Below are 25,085 nucleotides of genomic sequence, written 5' to 3' on the forward strand. Positions count from 1 at the left end.
TAATACCCTGTGCAAGACCAGTGTGGCGGTGCATAATGCAGCTGTCCAGCATCCTCTCTCTACGGTGTCTCCACACTCGAATCCGACCATCATGGTGCTGCAGACAGAAGCGGGCCTCGTCAGTAAAGACAACGTCATTCCATTCTGCCGTCCACATCCGTCTGTCATCACACCATTGGCGACGGAGACGTCTGTGGTTCTGCGTCAATGGTAGACGAAGCAATGGACGTCTTGCGGACAGACCACTCTGCTGTAAACGGCGTCGAATGGTACGCGCAGACACTGGATGATGCGTTATAGACGCAATGTGCTGTGCTATGGTTCGGGATGTCACTGAGCGATCCGTCACTGCCATCCGCACAATTTGCCTATCAGCATGAGCAGTGGTGCACCGAGGTGAATGCGATCGACCACGTCGGTCCGTCGTACCCTCCTGCATCCAACGGTCACATATCCGCATTACAGTTGTTTGGTTTCGTCCAACACGACTAGCGATTTCTCTGTATGATAATCCACAATCTCGGTAAGCCACTATCCTCCCTCTGTCGAACTCGGATACTTGATCAAACGATGTTCGCTGTTGTCTACGAGGCATAACTGATCGTCTTGTGAAACAACCACGAGGTAAACACACGTGCCGAACGTACACTCGTCGAAATCGCCAAGCCTTAAATGGCGCTATGAGGTGGCGCCACAGGCGCGCGTGATGTGCGTCTGCGCTGAAATTCTAATCAGTTGCATATCTCGTCGCTGCAAACCCATGGTGTAAATTTCACTTGATTCGGATGCTTCCTTCAGGGTGTTGCATTTACGGTGGCCAGCAGTGTTATTCTCTCGCCCAAAATATTTGACTGAGTCACGTCAGACTTTTATTATGATTACTTACCTGTGTGCTGATTGCACATTTAAACTGAGAGCTTCATCGGCCATCAGCAAAGGAAGCAATGATTTATTCGATAACTTAAAGTGGTGCATTACTAGCCCAGCAGGTAGTCGGGAGAGCGGATTTGATCAGGCGTTCCCTTAGCCGTCCGCACCGCGGCTTTATATGTAAGAACGCTGCGCGAGAGAAAGAGGCCCCAGTTCTCTTCAGCCACTGATTAGCGCACCACCTGTGCTGGGAGTCGCGTCGCGTCAGTATCATTGCTATAAACAGCCTCAGATGCCGTAATAAGTTACTAGGGATACGCGTAACCATGAAATAGTTTTCGAGGGAAGTGTTAATTCTGGGATGACTTTAACGATCTATCTTCAGTTTGCGTATGTCGTATTTTCACGTGCCGTCGCGGGACTGACATTCTACCATTATTTAGCGTGGCGTTTGATGAACATTATCATCAAATTATGGCGAGCATTCACTTAAACATTTAATTTGAACAGTTATAGTTGCATCAGCGCATTAGACTCTGAACTGCTCTGGTAGTTGGATTGTGTGGATTCTTTTTTGGCCTGTGGCTTTCAGAATATAGTGAACATTTTAGAGAAAATGGTTTTTGATTATGAATCCCAGACAACCTCCTAATTCCTCAGAGCTATAAGCTGTAGCTATAAATGTATTTCTCAGATGAAGTGGGCACTGGGAATTCTAATTACAGGCTTCACGTTTTGCTAATCACTTTCTGGTTGCCAATATTGTAGTTAGAGCGCCAGTGCTGAGAATGGCAAACAACAGCATTAAATAAATAGTAGGAACATTTATATGCAATTATTCCACCCGCCGCCCCACATATAGTGCATCGGCCGGGAAAGAATTTGAGTAAAAGTGAAAGTGATTTTTAAAAATTCGGATTTGGGAGTGAAATACGACACGCAACTGAGTAATAGAACAGTGATAGTGTTACGTGTGCATGTGGCCGACGCAATTGGGTTAACAACGCATCTGGATTGACGGAGCTGGCACTGAGTCTAGCGGCGCTGCCGGCATCGCGAGAAGCCAGTTTCGCCTCACTGCAGTCGTACGCCAGAGCAACCAGAGCCGCGCCTGCAGTTGCGGGCCACGCAAACACACAGCAGCCGTCGGAGAGCCGTCTGCAGTTCAACGCGCCGCGTCACATCAGTAATCCTGGTACGCCGCGCCAGCAACGCCATACGACGTGCAGAAGGAACTAAGTTAAGTGAAAAGCTGTTAAAAATTTTACTAACCTGTACTAAAAGACTGTCGGCGATGGAACCGCCAGAAGAAACTGAGGTTAAACTTAAATCAGAACTTATGTCTGTTGAGGAAACTGTAAATCCAGACAATGGTTCAAGTGTAAATATGCATGAATATAGTAATGTTAAAGTGAAATATGAAGTATTGTCTCCTGACAGTAGTGTGAAAAGGGGCAATGATTCAATAATAGAGACCCCTGTAGTCAAGCAGAAATCAGAAATTGTTAATTTATTGGATGATAGTTTAGCTGATGAGTTAAAAACGAAACAGTCAACGGAGGTGATAGATTTTAAAAAGGATAAGTTAGATATGACTGATCAATCAGAAGTTTCATTTAGTTTTGATGATTCTGGTATTGGAGCTAGTTTTTCGTCACCTGAGTGTGATAAAAAACCAGCTAGGGAGCAACCCAACGATACTGGGGCTATTGATTTAAATGTTATATTCCAAGCAATAGCTACCAGTAATGCTGAATTAAAGTCTGAAATAACTGAGGTCAAAAGCAGTAATGCTGAATTAAAATATGACATTGTGGCCAGCCAAACTAATTTTAATAAACAGTCTGAGGCAATGGACAATAAATTAGAATCCAATAAAACTGAATTAGAAACTTCCTTCAAGACTGGCTGCAATAAGTTGAAAGAGGATCTGGACAGTTTAAATTATAAAATTGATTACAACCATGAGGATATTAAGAAAAAGGTTGCTCAACAATTTTCTGAAGTGTATAAAACAGTAAAATCCGAATTTGCTGAGGTTCGCAGAGACTTCGAAATGGAAGATGCGAAGCTGGAGAACAAGTTAACAGAAAAGATCGAGGCGGAATCTGAACTGTGCTCAGATAAGTTTAAAGATGTTACTATAAAAGTAAACATATGTCAAGCAAAAGTAGATGCAATCAAAACTGATAGTACTCATATTGTGCAAAGAGTAGATAATGTTGAAATGAGAGTAGAAAATATTAGTACTAACATTGCTAACATTGAGAGTAAAGTAGCTTCAGTAACTTCTGGTAATGGTAGTATGGAACAAATTGTAGCTGCAAACGCCGCTTTTATCGGGTGTCGGCAGTTCTTGCGGTTCGATACAGATAAAAATATCCACCCGCTAGATTTCTGGAACGATTTTAAAGATGTGATTCCACCAACTTGGTCTGAACGAGAGAAAATCTCATTTATTAGAAGCCATTTAGCAGGTGACGCCATGCGTTGGTCAGCTGATGTTATGTTGAAGTGTAAAACATTAGCGGAATTTAAAACAGCTTTTATTAATGAGTATTGGTCTAGTAATAAGCAAAATGAAGTGTTGAGAGAATTTTGGAGTGGAAAACGCTTCAATGCAGGCAAGGAATCTATTAAAGAGTTTGCTAGGTCATGGATCTCACGTTTGTCACATTTGGCCGAAAAGCTAAAACCTGAAATGATAATACTAGGTCTTGAAGCCAAACTGCCATGGTATTGGCAAACTAGAATTATATCTGCCCCTAGAGACAATCTGGATCGTTTCATTGAATATTTGGAACGTGTAGAACGTGTTGCTGCCAATGAGGAGCAAGCACGTAATAACAGAAATAGTAATAACACTAGTAGTAATTTTAAGAACGAGCAGAATGGCAATGTAAACATCAGAACAGTAGGTGTTCGCCATCCTAAGCGAGGTAGGAATTGGAGAAATGATTATCAGAACCAACAATGGCATCCAAATGATAATAATTTTGTTCCGAACAAAATTATGCAGGTAAACAACAGTGCGGAAAGCAATGCTGTGCCAGTTAACTATAATGGAAATAAAGGAAACAGTAGTAGGCCGAGGCAGGAAAACTAGTTCCCGTCTATGAGGACACTGGCGCTCACCAGGCGGTTATTTTTCCTAAGCCAGTAATTACAGTAATTGGTAAGACAGATCAGAATACTCAGACTGAACATGTGGATGAGGGGTCGGTAGCATCTAAGGATACAGCAGAAATATTAGATCTCTCACAGTATTTGATAGATACCGTGTTAGAGACGCTTTCTAAGTGGGAAGAGAAAGAGAAGGCGCGGCAGTGTAACGGTAGGGAATAGCTACAAAATACTGAATTGTCAGGTGAAGAAGCAGAAGAAATTCATGCTTATTTTTACGATGAGGATGATGTGCTCTTATCTAAAGTGCCTGTGCAGGATGTTGATACTGTACTAATAGATTTAGGACAGGAGGTAAGTGAGAATGTAGAGGGTAGCCTGTTGGGGGTCGATGAACCCAGTAGCTGTGACCAGTTGTCAGTTGAGAAGGAACCCGACGATAATAGTGAAAGTGGTTTAGCTGTAACTAGTGTTATGCCCGGTCTGGAAGCGCACAATCGCCCAGACTACGGTAATTTGGGTCATGGTCAGCAAACTAAATGTAATGAAGTCGTGCGGTGTTTCGATTTGAAATTAATAGACCGACTGGAAAAGGCAGCTGAAAATGTAATTCAGGAAACCCCTACACACTTTGACCTAAATGTAATGAAGACAGATGTCGATCACTTTAGTTGGAGACAAATCCTAAAGGAACTATTGGATGAGTTTGAGAAACCACCTGTACAAACTAGAATAAGACACCCTGTAATAATAGTGAATATGTTGGGTATCAATGTACATTGTCTCTTAGACAGTGGAAGTGAGGTGAGTGCGATATCTCAGTCCTTCTTTGATGCATTACCTGGTAAAGACAAGCTTACAGTAATGAGGGTATCAGGACTAAGAATAATTGGTGCTACTGGCAAGGTGTCAAAAACGGTAAAACAAGAAGCTTTGCTGCCCTTTGATATTAATGGTAATTTAATTGATCATCCATGCTTAATTGTAAACAATCTCAGTATTGAGGTTTTAATTGGCATAGATTTCTTGTCAAAATGTCAGAGTGTTGTTGACTTTGAAAGAAGCCAGTTAAAATTGGTCTTGCCGATAACCGGAGTAATTACAGAACCTTTTATTGATAAACATGTAGTAACTAATGGTGAAACTTGGGAGCTGCCTATACGAGTTCTGAAAAATAGGAGATATTGGGACGAAGGTGTTAATCTTAGTGAAAGTAAGCTAAACACAGAAGAAGAAGAAGCAATTATTTTGGACAAAATAGAAGCCAAATTGCAGGAAATCGATAAAATTTCAGCTAATCAGAAGGAAGAACTGAGACAGGTTTTAAAAAGGCACCATAAGGTATTTTCAAATCGACCTGGCGTGGTCAAAGGTTATGAATGTCAATTAAAGGTGAAACCTGGCCAAGTGTTTTTCAGGAAGCCATACCAAATACATGTAGCTAGGAAGGAGGCTGTTCGAAAGGAGATACAGAGAATGCTAGAGTGGGGCGTGATTGAAAAAGCGGTCAGTGAGTACAATAATCCTCTTGTTGTTGTACCAAAAAGAGACGGGAGTGTCAGATTGGTCTTGGACGCTCGTTGGTTGAATGAAATAGTGGTTAGGAAAAGTGATAGACTGCGGAACATGGACGAGTTATTGCAAAAGTTCCGGAGAGTAAAATTCTTAACCTCTATGGACATCGCGTGTGGATATTGGAATTTGCCACTGGCAGAAAGTTCAAGGAAGTACACAGCTTTCTTGCACGAAGGAGTTTGTTACCAACACCGTGTGGTACCCTTCGGACTTAAATATCTCTGTTTGTGCCTTCGTACGTGTGATGTGCAATGTTTCAGGACCAGCCTTAAGTAATAAAATAACAGTCTACGTAGATGATCTGTTAATAGCAACTCCTACCTGGGAAGAACACATAGTTTTATTAGAGGAAGTGTTAGAGGCTATTGAGAGAGGTAGCATGAAACTAAAGATTGAAAAGACAGAGTGCGTTAAAGAGGAAATTGGTTTCTTGGGATATATGATAAGTGGAAAAGGTATTCTGCCTGACCCAGGCAAGCTAGCAGTCATTGAAAAATTTGAGGCTCCCAGAAACAAGAAGCAGTTGAGATCGATGTTCGGTCTTTTCGGCTTCTATAGGCGTTTTGTTAGTGATCAGGCTTTTAATGCGCCCTGTCTTCACCTCCTGCTGAAAAAGAATACCCCTTGGGTTTGGACAGCAGAATGTCAACAGGCGTTCGAGGTGCTTAAACAATCTTTAATTAATAGTCCTATTTTACATCATCCTGATTTTGAAAAACCATTCTGTATGTCTGTTGATGCTAGTGGCTATGGTATAGCTGTGGAGATATTCCAAGTAGAAATAGAGAACGAACAAGAAGTGCACAAGACTATAGCTTTCGCAAGTCAATCTTTACAGGCAGCAGAGAGAAATTATGGCATCTCAGAACTGGAAGCATTGGCAATTGTATTTGGGGTACAGAAATTTGAGCAGTATCTATTAGGTCACAAGATAATTGTTTACAGTGACCATAAGGCGTTGACCTTTTTAAAGACCTGTAAGTTGAGGAATGCTCGTTTGGTAAGATGGTCATTGTATCTCCAGCAGTTTGACCTTGAGGTTAGATATATTCAAGGGAAAGATAATTTGGTAGCTGATGGGTTATCTAGAAGTGCGGAACTCTGTGACGACGCGGGAATTACAGCAACAGACCTAAGTGAAGTACGAATGTTTGCGTTGCACGAAGTAAAGGAAGAAAGTGCTTTAAAGAGGGTGATTAAGAACTTGAGACCTGAGCAGAATGCAGATGACCAGCTGAAATTAGTAAAGAGCTATTTGGGAGATGTGAACTATCATAAGGTTTCGCAATACTACTGTCTGCATAAAGGTATTCTGTTTAGGAGGAAAAAGGTAGGTGTTTCTGAGTGGAAGCTGTGCTTTCCCTCGCAACATGTAGACTTACTAATCGACTATGTACACCTGAGGTATGGGCACTACGGTGCAAAGAAGTGCATTGCAAAATTAAAAGAGAAAGTGGTGTTTGACAACATGTACCGTCGTGTTGCCAAGCGTCTAGCATCTTGTGTAGTGTGCCAGAAAGTCCGTGCTGCTAACACCAGAATACAAGGGGATATGCATTCAGTAGAGCCAACTGAAACGCTAGAATTACTGGCTTGTGATTTGTTTGGCCCTCTTCCTGCTTCGAGAGGTGGGTGCACCCATGTTTTTGTTGTTATGGGTGGATTTGGTAAATATGTTAAGCCATACCCAATTAAAAGAGCAAATGCAAAAACGTTGGTAGAAAAGTTGGAAAAAGATTTCTTCGTGAACGTTGGCGTTTCGAAGAATTTGCTGTCAGACAATGGGCCTCAATTTACTTCTGATAGATTTAAAGCATGTCTGGATAAGGCTGGAGTGAAACATCTGAAAATATCTGCGTATTTTCCCCAAGGAAATATGAGTGAACGTATTATGAGAGAATTGAATAGACTTTGCAGGAATTATTGTGCTCAGAAACACTCAAGTTGGGCAGAGCACATGAAGTATTTTGAGAATGTAATTAACAACTTAAGGCATGATGCAACAGGTTTTGCGCCTTGCGAATTGATGTTTGGCCAAGAACCGCACAATGTGATTGTAGATATGGTAGAATTCCCTATTCTAACGCAAATATCCACAGACGAGAAGAAGTTAAAGGCTAGGGCAAATATAAGAAAAAGAGCATTGGAAAGGAAGAAGCGCTATGACGCAAAAGCTGTACCCACCAGTTTTGAAATAGGTCAGTTAGTCCTTGTCAAAACCAAGGAAAAATCAAAGAAAATAAATGCAGAAACAGAGAAATTCATGTTCGTATACCAAGGACCTTTCAGGATCATAGGAAAACCACATGCCAATGCATATAGGCTAGAATACCCTAAGAGTAAAAAGCTATTAGGTCTCAGGAACGTGATCGACTTAAATAAGTTCATAGGTAGTGAATGAATCCTGGAGGGAGGAGGTTTTTCTGTAACCTCTACACAGTATGGCAGCTGTGCAGTCCCAGCTGTGTGAGATCTTCTATCCCATTTCAGATTCCACTCTCTCTTCATCTTTTCTATCCACCTAAAATTTCGACCTCTTCTTGCCAACACATTAAATTTTCCATTATGGTTATCAAGCCAATAATAAACTAATGAATTCTGTAGGGAGGAAGTTGTTCTGTAACCTCTACACAGTGTGGCAGCTGTGCAGTCCCAGCTGTGTGAGATCTTCTTTCCCATTTCGGATCTCACTCATTCTTCATCTTTCCTATCCACCAAAATTTCGGCTCTTACTCTCAAATATTAAAATCTTCCGGTATGACTATCAAGCCAGCATTAAGCTAATGAATTCTATAGGGAGTAGGTTGTTCTGTAACCTCTACACAGTGTGGCAGCTGTGCAGTCCCAGCTGTGTGAGATCTTCTTTCCTTTTCAGGTCTCACTCAATCTTCATCTTTCCTATCCACCAAAATTTCGGCTCTTACTCTTATATACAAAAATTTTACGTCATGGCTATCAAGCCATGAGTTCTGCAACCATTCTATCCACCGATTAGTGAGGAAAATACCTAATGTGACAAACCTAACAGTGACATAAACAATAGAGAAGTATGATGCAATTAAGATACAAAGGTATTTGAGTAACAATAATGTATAGAACCCTGGTAATATTGTAAGTACAAAGTGTTGTTTTATTGGAAATGGTCCATCAACAGTAATTTAAAAAGATATACAAATTCGTGTACAAGCAGGATCTGAAGTGGCAGAGAAACCTATTGTATGCTGTAGAGCTAACTAATTAATAGTAAAAGAGATTGCTTAGTGTTATGAAAAATATGCAGATAAGTTGTAAGAATGAACTCACCTTGTGTAGCAAGGAATGGCAGTGAAATAGAATTGAACAGTGTTTGTTGTTGAGACGTGAAAGACACGTCCTTGAAATATTTATAAGGTTGGAGCTGGCCGTTATTTGGTGTAGTGTGTGACAGAATACACCTACATGTATTGAGGTTATGAGTTGGAGGCGTGAATGCGACCATAGGTACCCTTATGTTAGATGAGACAGAGCAGCTCATGATGTCCTATAGGTTTAAGGAATTTAGCATTACGCTCGGCCATAATTACTTAATGCACTTTAGTGGTAGGTCGAGAGAGACTACCTGTGGTTTCAGCGTCCGATCGAGTGGAAATGGATTGCCACATGAGTAAACTGATCAGCTGCAATACACTATAGACATGTAATAAATGTGCTATCCTATGCTTTAAATTTTAATGGAGTGAATCTGACTTAAGTTCATACACTAGCAAAGTAAGTAAGTACATAATTGCAGATGTGGAATTGACACATTAGCAGAAGACCAATAAGTGGATTTAGTAGTCAAATAAACGTAGTGTGTTTTGAAGTGTGTTTTGAACACTCAAAACTGTACTATGAAATTGTCATGATTTGTGAAATTTTCTTTCAGATTTAGAAAAGACTGCTAAGATATAATTATCTGTTTATGTATCATGAGTAACTGTGTTATTTTCTTTGAATTTGTGTATGTAAAAATGTATTTAATGGATTTAAGATTTTCATAATTTTACATATTTTATGTGTTTGTCTGTCTAAGGCAGTATGAATGCTAAAGTATTTCATTGAATTTGCTTAAATTTTGAGCGATAACGTTGTTTAAGAGGCAGTGAACATCCCAGAAATTTAAATAATTGAACTAGGTAATAAGTTTTCTTTTAATATTTCTATATGTTTACATTTAAATTTTAATTTTTCATAGGGAGTTAAACTGTACTCTTGCTTCCCTTTTTGTAATTAATTTTTTCCCCATTTACATTAAAAAAAATTGAGTAGAGGGTGATGTAGGGAAGCAGCCTACTCACGCCTTATAAAATTCAGTATCAGTCTTTCCATTGTGTGCCAGCCTAGTCTGCTGTAACTACACTCCTGGAAATTGAAATAAGAACACCGTGAATTCATTGTCCCAGGAAGGGGAAACTTTATTGACACATTCCTGGGGTCAGATACATCACATGATCACACTGACAGAACCACAGGCACCTAGACACAGGCAACAGAGCATGCACAATGTCGGCACTAGTACAGTGTATATCCACCTTTCGCAGCAATGCAGGCTGCTATTCTCCCATGGAGACGATCGTAGAGATGCTGGATGTAGTCCTGTGGAACGGCTTGCCATGCCATTTCCACCTGGCGCCTCAGTTGGACCAGCGTTCGTGCTGGACGTGCAGACCGCGCGAGACGACGCTTCATCCAGTCCCAAACATGCTCAATGGGGGACAGATCCGGAGATCTTGCTGGCCAGGGTAGTTGACTTACACCTTCTAGAGCACGTTGGGTGGCACGGGATACATGCGGACGTGCATTGTCCTGTTGGAACAGCAAGTTCCCTTGCCGGTCTAGGAATGGTAGAACGATGGGTTCGATGACGGTTTGGATGTACCGTGCACTATTCAGTGTCCCCTCGACGATCACCAGTGGTGTACGGCCAGTGTAGGAGATCGCTCCCCACACCATGATGCCGGGTGTTGGCCCTGTGTGCCTCGGTCGTATGCAGTCCTGATTGTGGCGCTCACCTGGACGGCGCCAAACACGCATACGACCATCATTGGCACCAAGGCAGAAGCGACTCTCATCGCTGAAGACGACACGTCTCCATTCGTCCCTCCATTCACGCCTGTCGCGACACCACTGGAGGCGGGCTGCACGATGTTGGGGCGTGAGCGGAAGACGGCCTAACGGTGTGCGGGACCGTAGCCCAGCTTCATGGAGACGGTTGCGAATGGTCCTCGCCGATACCCCAGGAGCAACAGTGTCCCTAATTTGCTGGGAAGTGGCGGTGCGGTCCCCTACGGCACTGTGTAGGATCCTACGGTCTTGGCGTGCATCCGTGCGTCGCTGCGGTCCGGTCCCAGGTCGACGGGCACGTGCACCTTCCGCCGACCACTGGCGACAACATCGATGTACTGTGGAGACCTCACGCCCCACGTGTTGAGCAATTCGGCGGTACGTCCACCCGACCTCCCGCATGCCCACTATACGCCCTCGCTCAAAGTCCGTCAACTGCACATACGGTTCACGTCCACGCTGTCGCGGCATGCTACCAGTGTTAAAGACTGCGATGGAGCTCCGTATGCCACGGCAAACTGGCTGACACTGACGGCGGCGGTGCACAAATGCTGCGCAGCTAGCGCCATTCGACGGCCAACACCGCGGTTCCTGGTGTGTCCGCTGTGCCGTGCGTGTGATCATTGCTTGTACAGCCCTCTCGCAGTGTCCGGAGCAAGTATGGTGGGTCTGACACACCGGTGTCAATGTGTTCTTTTTGCCATTTCCAGGAGTGTAGCTCTGACGTCATAAATGTTGCGCAATACTTTAAAAATCAAGTACATAACCTGAAACGTTTCAAACATGTCAGGAGTAATACTAAATCAATATGTGTTGAATATCAGTTCAATAACTTTAACCATTATCGAAATTTGGACGTTTTTCTGTAAAAATCATTGGCGCAACAGAAAAGAGCTAGAAACTTCAAAATTTATATTTAGATTCCTTTTGCTTAGTAATTTAGTAGAAACAGTATTCTGGATCTCAAAATTAAAATTTTAGTTGAAATTCATGATTTTCTGGTTTTTGTCTTAAAAATTAAGGAAGCAAGATAGATTAAGTAGGCGAATAAATAAGGTTAGGATGTTTAAATTTAAGTAGAATGGAGATCCGCTATAATCATAAAGATGTGAGAAGTTTCAACTGAATAACTATAAAACTATAGCGATAGCGTATCTCCAAAGGGCAAGTTCAGACCTCGTCTACTGCGTGTAGTGTAATTAAAGTAGTTCTCTCGCCCAAAATATTTGACTGAGCCACGTCAGACTTTTATTATGATTACTTACCTGTGTGCTGATTGCACATTTAAACTGAGAGCTTCATCGACCATCAGCAAAGGAAGCGATGATTTATTCGATAACTTAAAGTGGTGCATTACTAGCCCAGCGGCTAGTTGGGAGAGCCGATTTGATCAGGCGTTCCCTTAGCTGTCCGCACCGTGGCTTTATATGTAAGAACGCTGCGCGAGAGAAAGAGGCCCCAGTTCTCTTCAGCCACTGATTAGCGCACCACCTGTGCCGGGAGTCGCGTCGCGTCATATCATTGCTATAAACAGCCTCAGATGCCGTAATAAGTTACTAGGGATACGCGTAACCAGGAAATCGTTTGCGAGTGAAGTGTTAATTCTGGGATGACTTTAACGATCTATCTTCAGTTTGCGTATGTCGTATTTTCACGTGCCGCCGCGGGACAGACATTCTACCATTATTTAGCGTGGCGTTTGATGAACATTATCATCAAATTATGGCGAGCATTCACTTAAACATTTAATTTGAACAGTTATAGTTGCATCAGTGCATTAGACTCTGAACTGCTCTGGTAGTTGGATTGTGTAGATTCTTTTGTGGTCTGTGACTTTCAGAATATAGTGAACATTTTAGAGAAAATGGTTTTTGATTATGAATCCCAGACAACCTCCTAATTCCTCAGAGCTATAAGCTGTAACTATAAATGTATTTCTCAGATGAAGTGGGCACTAGGAATTCTAATTACAGGCTTCACGTTTTGCTAATCACTTTCTGGTTGCCAATACTGTAGTTAGAGAGCCAGTGTTGAGAACGGCAAACAACAGCCTTAAATAAGTAGTAGGAACATTTATATGCAATTATTCCACCCGCCGCCCCACACCTGAGGTTGTGAAGCAGGTGAATGGGTTGAAAATAAATAAGTCGCCAGGTCCTAATGGGATTCCAATTCGTTTTTACAGAGAGAACTCTACTGCATTGGCTCCTTACTTAGCTTGCATTTATCGCGAATCTTTTGCCCAACGTAAAGTCCCGAGCGACTAGGAAAAAAGCGCAGGTGACGCCTGTATATAAGAAGAGTAGAAGGATGGATCCTCAAAATTACAGACCAATATCGCTAACATCGGTTTGTTGCAGGATTCTCAGTTCGAATATAATGAATTTCCTTGAGACAGAGAAGTTGCTGTCCATGCATCAGCACGGCTTTAGAAAGCATCGCTCCTGCGAAACGCAACTCGCCCTTTTTTCACATGATATCTTGCGAACCATAGATTAAGGGTATCAGATGGATGCCATATTCCTTGACTTCCAGAAAGCGTTTGACTCGGTGCCCCACTACAGACTCCTAACTCAGGTACGAGCATATGGGATTGGTTCCCAAGTATGTGATGGCTCGAAGACATCTTAGGTAATAGAACCCAGTACGTTGTCCTCGATGGTGAGTGTTCATCAGAGGTGAGGGTATCATCTGGAGTGCCCCAGGGAAGTGTGGTAGGTCCACTGTTGTTTTCTATATACATAAATGCTCTTTTGGATAGGGTGGATAGCAATGTGCGGTTGTTTGCTGATGATGCTGTGGTGTACAGGAAAGTGTCGTCGTTGAGTGACTTTAGGATGATACAAGATGACTTGGACAGGATTTGTGATTGGTGTAAAGAATGGCAACTAACTCTAAATATAGATAAATGTCCATTAATGCAGATGAATAGGAAAAAGAATCCTGTAATGTTTGAATACTCCATTAGTAGTGTTGCGCTTGACACAGTCACGCCGATTAAACATTTGGGCGTAACATTGCAGAGCGATATGAAGTGGGACAAGCATGTAATGGCAGTTGTGGGGAAGGCGGATATTCGTCTTCGGTTCATTGGCAGAATTTTGGGAAGATGTGGTTCATCTGTAAAGGAGAACGCTTATAAAACACTAATACGACCTATTCTTGAGTACTGCTCGAGTGTTTGGGATCCAAATCAGGTCGGATTGAGGGACGACATAGAAGCAATTCAGAGGCGGGCTGCTAGATTTGTTACTGGTAGGTTTGATCATCACGCGAGTGTTATGGAAATGCTTCAGGAACTCGGGTGGGAGTCTCTAGAGGAAAGGAGGCGTTCTTTTCGTAGTCGCTACTGAGGAAATTTAGAGAACCAGTATTTGGGGCTGACTGCAGTACAATTTTACTGCCGCCAACTTACATATCGCGGAAAGACCACAAAGATAAGATAAGAGAGATTAGGGCTCGTACACGGGCATATAGACAGTCATTTTTCCCTTGTTGTGTTTGGGAGTGGAACAGGGAGAAAAGATGCTAGTTGTGGTACGAGGTACCCACTGCCACGCACCGTATGGTGGATTGCGGAGTATGTATGTAGCTGTAGATGTAGTTCTTAGTCGATTGCGTATTACAAACTTTAGTTGTGCTTATCTCAAAAATGTAGAGGTGTTCAGCAAAAATACCTTAGTGTCTTTCAATTTAGGTTGGAAACAAGCCACCTGCTAAATATTGACCGGATCGGCTTGCCTTGTCTGAGGCTTTCCCCTTGTCAGATTTTTGCAGCGTGTCTACTAAATTGAGTTGGTTGCGTTGGAAGACGGCCTTCCGCTTTTGATGTGGCCATGTAAAACACATAGTATCAATAATGCGTCTATGCAGCTGAGTTTGCTTCATCAGCATGCTGTTAAACCAGTATTTCAATGTCAACAAATGAGCAGCTCGTGTGGGTGTGGGCTACGTTTGAGAATTCTGCACAGCAATTCTGCTATGTCCCAAGATCAAAATGGCGCTTATATGCATACAGAGTACCTGTTAACGGAAGTTTTCCTCTTACTGTAACATTACCATGAGTTGTAAATGAGGTTTGACAGGTATGACCAGTAAAAAATTTGGCAATATTTCTCCATAACAAGGTCGTGGAGTGCTGTGTCGACTTTCGGTTACTGATTTCTTCGAGACTACATCTCTTTGCATTTTAAACACTTTGGATCAGATTACAACTGCGCGCTGACGAGAACAGATGTGCTGTATCCCTCCTGTAATCTTGATTTTGACATGGAACTCCAGGCTGAAATCACTGTGCGGTGAATTAGTTCATGTAATTACATTGTTGCACTCTAAAATACAATTCTGGCCATTTAAATTGCAACACCAAGAAGGATAGAAAATAGTAAACTTTTTATTATTGTACATATGCAGTAAGCTGGAGAATGCTTTGGGTAGTACGTAGAGTCACTGATTCACAGTAGACAAAACACTAAACGTACTGTCCGGATAAAGCAGAACCAAAGTCGAAAGTTGTGGTCGAAAAAATATAATGGGAAATGTCAGAAATACGAGTGTCTGAGAAAGAGCAAATATCATTATGGAACATCTTTAAAAAAATTTATCTAAGCCTGACTATAGTGTTCCGTTACTGGGATTTAATTGAATGTGTTGCAATAGAAACTAGTACATGGTCGTGACAAGTTAAATTCAACACAGTGCTCGAAACAGCAAGATGCGTAATTTCAGTTTTTCAGACCAACAGCAATTCGACTACCAATGACTGCAGCATATTCTATGCAACAGACATAAACGAATTGAAGATACGCCTGAATTCTTCTAAATATCCCGAAGAGAACTATTCATTCGAGTTCAGCACAAAAAATACTGCCCAAAGTTTGAAATATACAGTTTCCAGTCGCTGTATTATGGAGACAGAGGACTAGGAGAAATCCGCTTATGAGTTGAACAGAGTTCTAGAAGTGCCTCACACATTTCAGTCATTGTTCACGACAAGGTTAAGAAACACAATTGATATGAGAATGAAATGCAAACAAAAACTCCGACAGCCCCCCCCCCTAAAAAAACAAAGACAGCACGCCTGTTATTCCCGATTCTGTTAAAGAAATAACGCCTTCAATCAACTGAGTAATAAGGTGTACCCATATACTGGAGATTTAATGCTGTATAAATGAAAGGAATTTCGCAGTTGCTCGACCACAAGTGACGTTATGGTCATGTGATCGGAAGTGCGGCCATCTTGAATCTTTAGAGTGCATAACACAGTCCAACATAACAGTCGCGACACTCACTGCTGTAAAAGTTGTTACCGTTTGACAGATGGAGCGACACTAGCGCTCCAAGCGGCGTGTAAGGTGAACGTCAGACGCGTCGTAAGCATATGTTTGTTTTGCATCCATTTCTTACGTAATTTACGAAATATTTGAGTTATTTACTTACCTCCAAGGGTTTGTGTAGTATCAGGAGGCATATATGTTTCTAAAAATGATTTAAATTAAGCGCAAGTATAGACAAAAACAGTGAATCGCATGGCAAGCTACAACACATTCGTGAAGAAACACTTTTGACGTTGGATAGAACTGCAGCTCACCGCGTTGATATCAAAAGAATATAAACACACAGATTCGCACGTAAGCAGCACAGACATGTACCTCATGCAAAAGCGATCGACAGCTCATTTATCGTTCTGTAGGCCTACTGTATTTGTCATTGTCGTCGTCTGTTGCCACTAGTACGACCTTCATCTTCATATTATTCTAAGTGGGACAAGCAACTGCCAGATAGTGGGAGAAATATGTTGAAAACATTATAATGAGGTGATTACATTACATTTCACGCAAAGCCAAATATTTGAATAATTTTCAAACGATCTGTCAGTGAACAAGGTGCTAACAAAATAATGTCATCATACGAAGGAGGCAAGGAAAATTAAGTGACTAACAACAGAAGTGAATGAAATACACGCTTTTGTTAGACACGAATAACTGCACTTAATCTAACCACTTCATCGTCAAAGCAGGTCTGTGTTGACGATTCACACGAATCTGGCACTGATACGTGGAGAATTGAACTGGCTGCTTCTGTGTCATAGGACTGTTTTACAGCTTTAAATGGATTGTCGAATCTTGTGGCAGTTTCCTCTTCATCGTTCAGTTGAGGTGGCTTATTTGGGATGTTAAACAGTGTGGGTACAGCATTCTACACGAGTTTATTATTGTCTGCGTTCATGAGCTGGTTTTGTTCGAAATGTAGCAAACAAAACCTAATATTATTATACAGGTAAACTAGGTCTTTTTTCATATGGTCTTCTCGTCTGCTGTTAACTAGCCATTTTCTGCTCCTAAAACGAAACATTAATCATTAATACACATGTAGTTTGTAAGTGGATCTTGACGATACAGTTTAACATGATCATTAGGAAACTTAAAAAAAGACAGCTGTGGTGTCTTCTTCCTGTTGTTGCTGCAATTTATTGCGCTACAAGCGCTCCCGCTTGTAAAAATCATTGTAGAAGTGAAAATAAACAACGACTATTCGCTTTCACGATCGCGCCAAACTCACAGTTTAAGTTACTTTCTGCTTGGGGCGCTGCTGGCGCGGTAGCCAACGAAATCGAAGCAAAGTGTCGCGACTGTTATGTTAGACTGTGGTGCATAACAAGTCTTGATATGCACAACTGATTAGTGATATGTGGTAGTAAAAACTCTCGTCAAACGTCTTACTTAAGGTAAGGGGCAAAATCTTCGCTCATGCTTAGGAAAGGAGTTCGATTTTGCATGTCGGTCACAGAGGTAGAGGTTATTCATAAAATATCACTTAGTCACACAAAACTCTTTCTGTTTAGAATGCTAAACAATATCTGTAAAGAAACTTTCAAAGACGCTAACTGCCGTATAACATACGTAAAACAAACCGTGCAGCTATAGATAGATATATTGAATGAAACAGTTTTGGCTGTCAAAGAGCTCAATGTGTGAACCCTTCGAATACTAACGGTACCATAGCAGACTGTTATTGAAAGATCTCTCTCAAAACCCAAAGAAATCCTTGCCGTATGCAGAGACAGTCAGTAGTGTAAAATTTAAGTGTCTGGGCACTCATGGATGAAACAGCGGATGAGGATACCAAACTGAAATGAGAAATGCTGAATTCTGTTTTCAAATGTTCCTGTACTAACTTAGTAAAGCAGTGGGTTATACGACTCAAGACATCGCGCAAAATAAACAGTTCTGCATTCGGAAAGAGCTGACAATGAAGTACGACACTAGTCAGAAATTATACAGTGTGATTTCGTGATGATGTTATAAACTTCCAGGGATGAGAGAGAAGGATGAATATGTCGATTTGAGGTAATGCTGCCTGGTGTGGAAACGGTCGAGTCGAAAGTTGTAAGCAGAAATGTTTCTGATACCTCTCACACCGGAATACATGTACTGGTACAGTGGTACTGCAGGTTAGGCAACTTTCAGAGACGTTAGTATAGCCCGGTCCACACCATGGAGGTAGAATAAGGGGAGATGGCGCTACAGACTTACGCTGTACGTTGTTTTGAAGCCAGTGGGTGGGGCCTGCCGCCAACTTGGATCCCCCAAATCATTAGCAGACGAGTGTTTACAATTCTTTCGTGTTCGTTATTTCTGTCGTGTGCACGCGATATTTATTTTATATAGTAAATGTTACACTGTTTTAGTGAACAACACAGCATAAGGAACGCAACTTCAATCGTTTTTCTGGTTTTAAATGCATATTCCATGCAGTAATACGACACCAAAATATGAAGCTTCTGGCCTCAGTACTCTAATTCCTTTTTGTTTATACAACGAATAACCGAGAAGAGAAGTATGTGCTGTGAAAAGCGTGCTTTCATAATCCATTTCTGTTCACTTTCATTGTGTGTGTGCCGATAATTGATAAAGCCAGAACTCCAAAACAATGATTGATAGTTTACAGACACCGATTTCTATTCGTTGCATTTTCAAATGTTCAGGTTTGCAAGAAACTTGCCTTATTACCTGTGGTGTCCCATAGATGTATGCAGGGACGATATAAACAAGCCAGCTGTCATGTCAACAAAGTGAAAGGTTCGTTAAATTACGAAGGAAAAGAACGGAATTTAAGATTGTCAGGCCCATCGTAGTTTACACATCTACTTTGTTTTTAAATTGTACCTACCAATTGACATTCAGTGTGGCAAATAACAGCAATTTACAGGTTAACACGACAACACAGTGATTAATATAATGATCTAAGTAGCTTGGTCATTGATAGGGAACTTTGCTTTAACAAATATGTAAACCTTTAAGTACTCATAATTTAACCACTGTAACATGTGTTCCACAGATTTTACTGAAGATTTAATTAACTACATGAAGTTACACTACTTTTATATTAAATTATCGCATTTTAAAACATTAGTCTACATTTCTAGGATATTTATTGCCAGGACTTTTCAGTTACTTGGGGATAACCAAACAATGAAAACCAAATGTATTGCTCACCTCCAGAGAGTTCTTCGCATTGGACTGATAGGAAATCTAAAGTCAAATCACAGAAATAAAACCATACTGTATTACTTCACAGTGCATCAGAATTTCAAGTATATATAAGAAAATAGCGATTAAATAAGTCCACTTAGGGATGAAATGTGATTTGTTTAAACTTTAGACTACAATCAGAACGATTAGTACACCAGTAAGAGACGCAAGCCGGCATTTTTTATCAAAACCCTTCACGACTACACGAAATCAAACTACCAGAAGCGAATGTTTTGGGGTAGCTAACATGGCGGATCTTGACTTGGGTCGGCTTCAAGTTTGTGACGTCATGACAACTCCTCTTATTTTTACCTCCATGGTCCACACGCAACGATCTGTCTGCGCAGACATCGGCGCAGATGTCTGTACATGCAACGGATCGCTGCAAATGTGGTGTGTTCACACGACACGAACCCCAATCTACTACTCGCCCGCCATCTGTCGGTGTAGAAAAGAAATATCAGTGGCAAGCGACTACGCTCCCCGTAAACGTCAAAAATTTAATTCAGTTATTTTGAAATATAGAAATCGAGGAAGTTCTGTTGTGGCCTGTGTTTGCAACTTGTGTTGCATAAAACATTCAGACCAACCGCAGGAAACAGAGAAAGCGGTCAAAATGGTGTAGACAGTAACTGCTAAAGCGAAAGCAGTTTTCTCACGTAAATTTACTGCGAGAGTTGCAGGGCGAACCTAACGACTGGCGAAATTATTTGCGGATGGATGTCGAAACTTATAATTATCTCTTAAGGCTTGTAACTCATCATATTATGAGAAAAAATACTTGTATGAGAAGGGTAATTTCTCCTCATGAACGGCTGGCGGTAACATTAAGATTCCTAGCAACAAGAAGGAGCTACAAGGATTTGGAATTTTCAACTGCAATATCGAAACAAGCGTTGAGTGAAATAATACCCAACACATGTGAAGCTATTTACGCTGTCCTGAAGGATGAGTTCATGAAGGCAAGTCAAGTAAATTAAGTCTGTCAAGTTACAGATAATATTTTTGGTGTTGTAGACGTGTTTGAAACACAGTAGGCCTATATTATAAGAAGTTATATACCTACATGGCCAATGAGCTATGGTTTACTTTGTTTCTGAGTAGGCATTTTCTGTTCACTACTGTGTAGAAGCAACCTGATACAAACTTTTGTTCCAGGATACAAAACTCCACTCTGAATTCTAGACAGAGATTCGTTATCTGCCTGAAAAGTTTTACTTGTAGTACTGTGGTTGTGAATACTATAGTTAATCTCTAAGTTACTATTGTTATGAACCACATGTTAGATAGTATAACAAGTGTAATAATCCCTCTGTCCAGAACAAACAGTTGCAAGACCTTCCAATATTAGCTTAACACAATCTTCTGACTGCACTTTCTTCAGAACAGATAGGGCATGCTTTTTCTTATTGCTACAATGTCACATAAGATTATGGCATGGGACAGTACTCAGTGGAAGTGTGCTAACAATCCCTGTTGCAGGTAAACATAATGAAAAAGGTTTCAAAGGGCAAAGCAAGCAAATCTTACAATTTTGTTTAAGTTATCCAAATAGTGGTCCCACCTAAAAATTTTGATGTGTAATGTGCACCTGGATCCTCAGCACCCACTTAAGTTTTGAGTATGCCTTGGTAAAAAAGAAAACAATTGGGTGAAATTTAAACATTTAATAATTGCTATTCTTTTAAAACTACATTAATTATTTCTGGTCATATCTTATAGATGTTATTAAAAAGGCAGTGAAATACATAAAATATATAATGTAAAAAATATGGCCTACTTTTACAAAGTCCTACTCATCAGCTACAAATAATAAGCTAAACTGAACACATTTAAACACAAAATAGAATAAGCTTCAAAGCAGTATACCAAAAGAAGAGTGCAAATTCAGTGTATAAATTTCTGCGGCCATAACTTATGGGGTGATTTTATTGCAATGTTTTCAGCTGAATGGCTACATCATTTATGAAAACAGTACACAGCAGTAGAAATTGTTTTTGCTCATTCAGTCTATCAGTTCATTTCTGTACTTTTAATTCACACACACTACATACACTTTTAGGACATAAAACAATGGAACATTCCAAACACAACAGTGCTCAACATCTGGTCTTTTTCCTCTTTGTTTTAGTGGTAGAAGCTTATGTCATCTTATAGTACCCATAATATCTTCCACATTCATTTTTCATAAGTTTGTTAGCATTAATCCAAAATATTTAATATGATACTGGTAAAAAAACCTTTCACTTAAGGGATCCCTGGCTCCTTGGGACCCTATCAGCTTAACAAAAGTCGGACTAGCAAAGGCACACCTGCAACAATGTTGAGCTGGTAGCCAACTGACTGCTAGGGAAGCACAGGGGGGAGAGAGAGAAAGAGAGAGAGAGATAGAGAGAGAGGGAGATTGTAGCATTACAAAAATAAATAAATAAAGGAGTTTCCCTCAGGTCAATAGGACCTAGGTGTACCAGTTATGGATTAATATCTGCAGCAAACTCATCCAGTTAAGACTTGTATGTTTTCTATCTTGTAGAAAAGAGAATAGTAGTAAAAGTCAAGTAACAGTGTTATCTACAAGAGAAATCTTAAACTGTGTCTTATGATCCATCTTCAGTGGGATCACTATTCCTGGAACTTCTGTGGTGGTACAAATAAGACATCACATTGATTATTGATAATGCACTGCCTATGATGAATGAATTATTTGTTGCCAGAACATGGAGGATCTGAGGATTTCTTCAGATCAGTTCCTGAATAACTAATAATTATATGATCTTCATTATAGCATATCTTTATATTAAATTCTCAAATACTCTAAGGAACAACTATAAAAGTTTATGTCCCTATAAGGGACACAGTCAGGTTTCAATGATACAATAAAAGAAATGAAATTAGTCTCTCCACAGGTACTTCATATACAGGGTGTTACAAAAAGGTATGGCCAAACTTTCAGGAAACATTCCTCACACAGAAACAAAGAAAATATGTTACGTGGACATGTGTCTGGAAACACTTACTTTCCATGTTAGAGCTCATTTTATTACTTCTCTTCAAATCACATTAATCATGGAATGAAAACACACAGCAACAGAACGTACCAGCGTGACTTCAAACACTTTGTTACAGGAAATGTTCAAAATGTCCTCCATTAGCGAGGATGCATGCATTTACCCTCCGTTGGATGGAAATCTCTGATGCACTGATGCAGCCCTGGAGAATGGCGTATTGTATCACAGCTGTCCACAATATGAGCACGAAGAATCTCTACATTTGGTACCGGGGTTGCGTAGACAAGAGCTTTCAAATGCCCCCATAAATGAAAGTCAAGAGGGTTGAGGTCAGGAGAGCGTAGAGGCCATGGAATTGGTCCGCCTCTACCAATCCATTGGTCACCGAATCTGTTGTTGAGAAGCGTACGAACACTTCGACTGAAATGTGCAGGAGCTCCATCGTGCATGAACCACATGTTGTGTCGTACTTGTAAAGGCACATGTTCTAGCAGCACAGGTAGAGTATCCCGTATGAAATCATGGCGGTGAATCGAGGAAGTACAGTACATACTGACGAAACTAAAATGTGCTCTAACATGCAAATTAAGCGTTTCCGGACACATGTCCACATAACATCTTTTCTTTATTTGTGTGTGAGGAATGTTTCCTGAAAGTTTGGCCGTACCTTTTTGTAACACCCTGTATAAGGCAACAGCTGTACACCGCAATTTACACAAGACACTACCATAATTGGGTATTCTAGAAAATATGTTGTACAATAATAACAGGCAAGGCACAAAAGATTTGAGGTAACAAAACATGTTTTGAAATATAAGTTCGTTGGCTATCAACTGTTCACAGTATGCATCACTTGCACTTATAATGTGACATTAAAAAAAACATATGGAACATTTTGCATTATTGAAAATCTTTAAGAAACTGTGTCAGGTTTCGGCTTTCCATGTTTGAAAGTGTCTCAACCTCAAGAACCTTAAAGTTTCTGTTTAAAGATTCCATGTCACCTTCAAATGGCACATCATTGATTAATTTTTGTGCAATGATATTCTGTTGGGGGGTGAGTGCACGTAGCTTGTTTGTCACATGCTGGCCGAATGTGTCTAATGGATCTGGTGGCTGCATTGTGTTCAATTTTTTGCCCACCATTGACAATATTTCATTTGTTTTATCCTCCATTGAACGTTTCCGCTTCCCATGAGGAGCGTTACTCAAGCTGTTATTGGAGTTTGATGATCTCGGAGTAACTGGTGTCATTGGAGTCGACTCTCCAGTTACTGGTGTCACTGGATTTGAGTCAGTATCTTCAATGGCTACATTTTCTATGTCATTCTCTCCTTCACACTGAAAAAAAGGAAGATTTTATGTTAGTGATTTGTGCTTTGGATTTTGTAAAAAAGTATGCATATTGGAATGTACAAAACAGATACATTGTGATATGAGCCAAGCTGTAAGTATTGTGGTGGTATATGACTTGACATGGTGTAATGAAAAACTTAACAAATATGTCTAGCTAACAAAAACCGAGAAATTGTTAAAAAAAGGCCTTATAGAGTTCCATGATCTCACATCTTAAAACGAAAGCAGGAATGCTTACGAAACACACACTGCACTGAGCAACTAACTCTTTATTCACATAAAATTCTGAGACAGTGTAGAATGAGTACTGGTGATCATGTACATTAACAATTAGCTGAATGTTACTGTTAACAGAAACTTTACACAAATGTATTTTAATTCTTTTTGTCATTGCAGTTCCCAAAATGTGAAGAAGACTGGCTGAGAATTGCAAGTGGTTTTGAAAGCAAATGGCAGTTCCCTCACTGTTTAGGAGCTATTGATGGGAAACACATCATAATTGTACCTCCTAAAGAAAGTGGATCGTTTTTCTTCAATTATAAGAAAACAAATAGTGTTGTCTTAATGGCTGTAGCTAATGCAAATTATGAATTTGTGAACTGTGATGTGGGAACAGATGGGAGAGTATCCAATGGAGGGGTTCTGCAGAACACTAAATTTTACAAACTTCTTGTTAATAATAGTTTAAAAATTCCTCAACCTCAACGAATTGCAAATTTGCAGGAAATAGGTCTAATGGAGTATGTTTTTGTTGGTGATGATGCCTTCACAATTCACAACGATTTAATGAAGCCATATCGTCAAGAAAAATTATCAAAGGAAGAAAGAATCTTTAATTACCGCCTCTCTAGGGCATGCAGAGTTGTTGAAAATACGTTTGGAGTATTGGCCTCAAGGTTCCGTATTTGCCATACAGCCATAAACTTGAAGCTGGAGAATATTGACACTGTTGTATTAACTTACTGTGTTTTACACAACTTTTTGCGCAGAAGAAACCCGCAATTTTACACACCATATGAGTCACTGGATTGCGAAAATATCAACAAATGTTCTCTTGAACTGGGCGAAAGATGTGATGAAGAAATTATGCACACCCTGCAACGTGGAAGGAGTGGGCAAATTTTTGCAAGCGCAAAAACTGTTAGAAATAAATATAAACATTTCAGTACTACTGGAGCTGTTCCATGGAAGGATGGATTTGTATCATAATAAACTTTGTTTTGTAAAACATGGACAAGTATATTCATGTTTCTTTTTATAACAACCGTTAATTTTCTGTTATGTTTGCACACAAATATATTCTTTTGAATAAACTTTTGATGAACGTATGTGAAATATATTGTTTTATATTACCTTGTGTTCCATTTCGTCGCACACTGACATTCCAATTTCATCTTCAATTGTACTCCTGCTTGGTCTTGGCGTTTCTTGATCTCTAAGAAAGCCAAGCAGATCAAAATACCATAATGTTGGCTGGTATGCTTGATTTACTCCTACACCAGATCTTCTAGATTTCTGAACTTTGGATAACTCTTTT

General features: G+C 40.4%; 1 protein-coding gene across 1 annotated transcript in view; it reads left to right on the forward strand.

Annotated features, from left to right (window-relative positions):
• Positions 1–24,771, forward strand: part of LOC124597101 (protein ALP1-like) — a 35,643-nt gene extending 10,872 nt beyond the window's left edge. Inside the window, exon 2 of the mRNA XM_047135917.1 lies at positions 23,945–24,771. Within this exon, the coding sequence (XP_046991873.1) occupies positions 23,945–24,757 (813 nt within the window). The 3' untranslated portion in view covers positions 24,758–24,771. The remainder of the gene's footprint in view (positions 1–23,944) is intronic.
• The last annotated feature ends 314 nt before the right edge of the window (positions 24,772–25,085 follow it).

Source organism: Schistocerca americana, chromosome 1, assembly GCF_021461395.2.
Source record: "Schistocerca americana isolate TAMUIC-IGC-003095 chromosome 1, iqSchAmer2.1, whole genome shotgun sequence".
Taxonomy (NCBI): domain Eukaryota; kingdom Metazoa; phylum Arthropoda; class Insecta; order Orthoptera; family Acrididae; genus Schistocerca; species Schistocerca americana.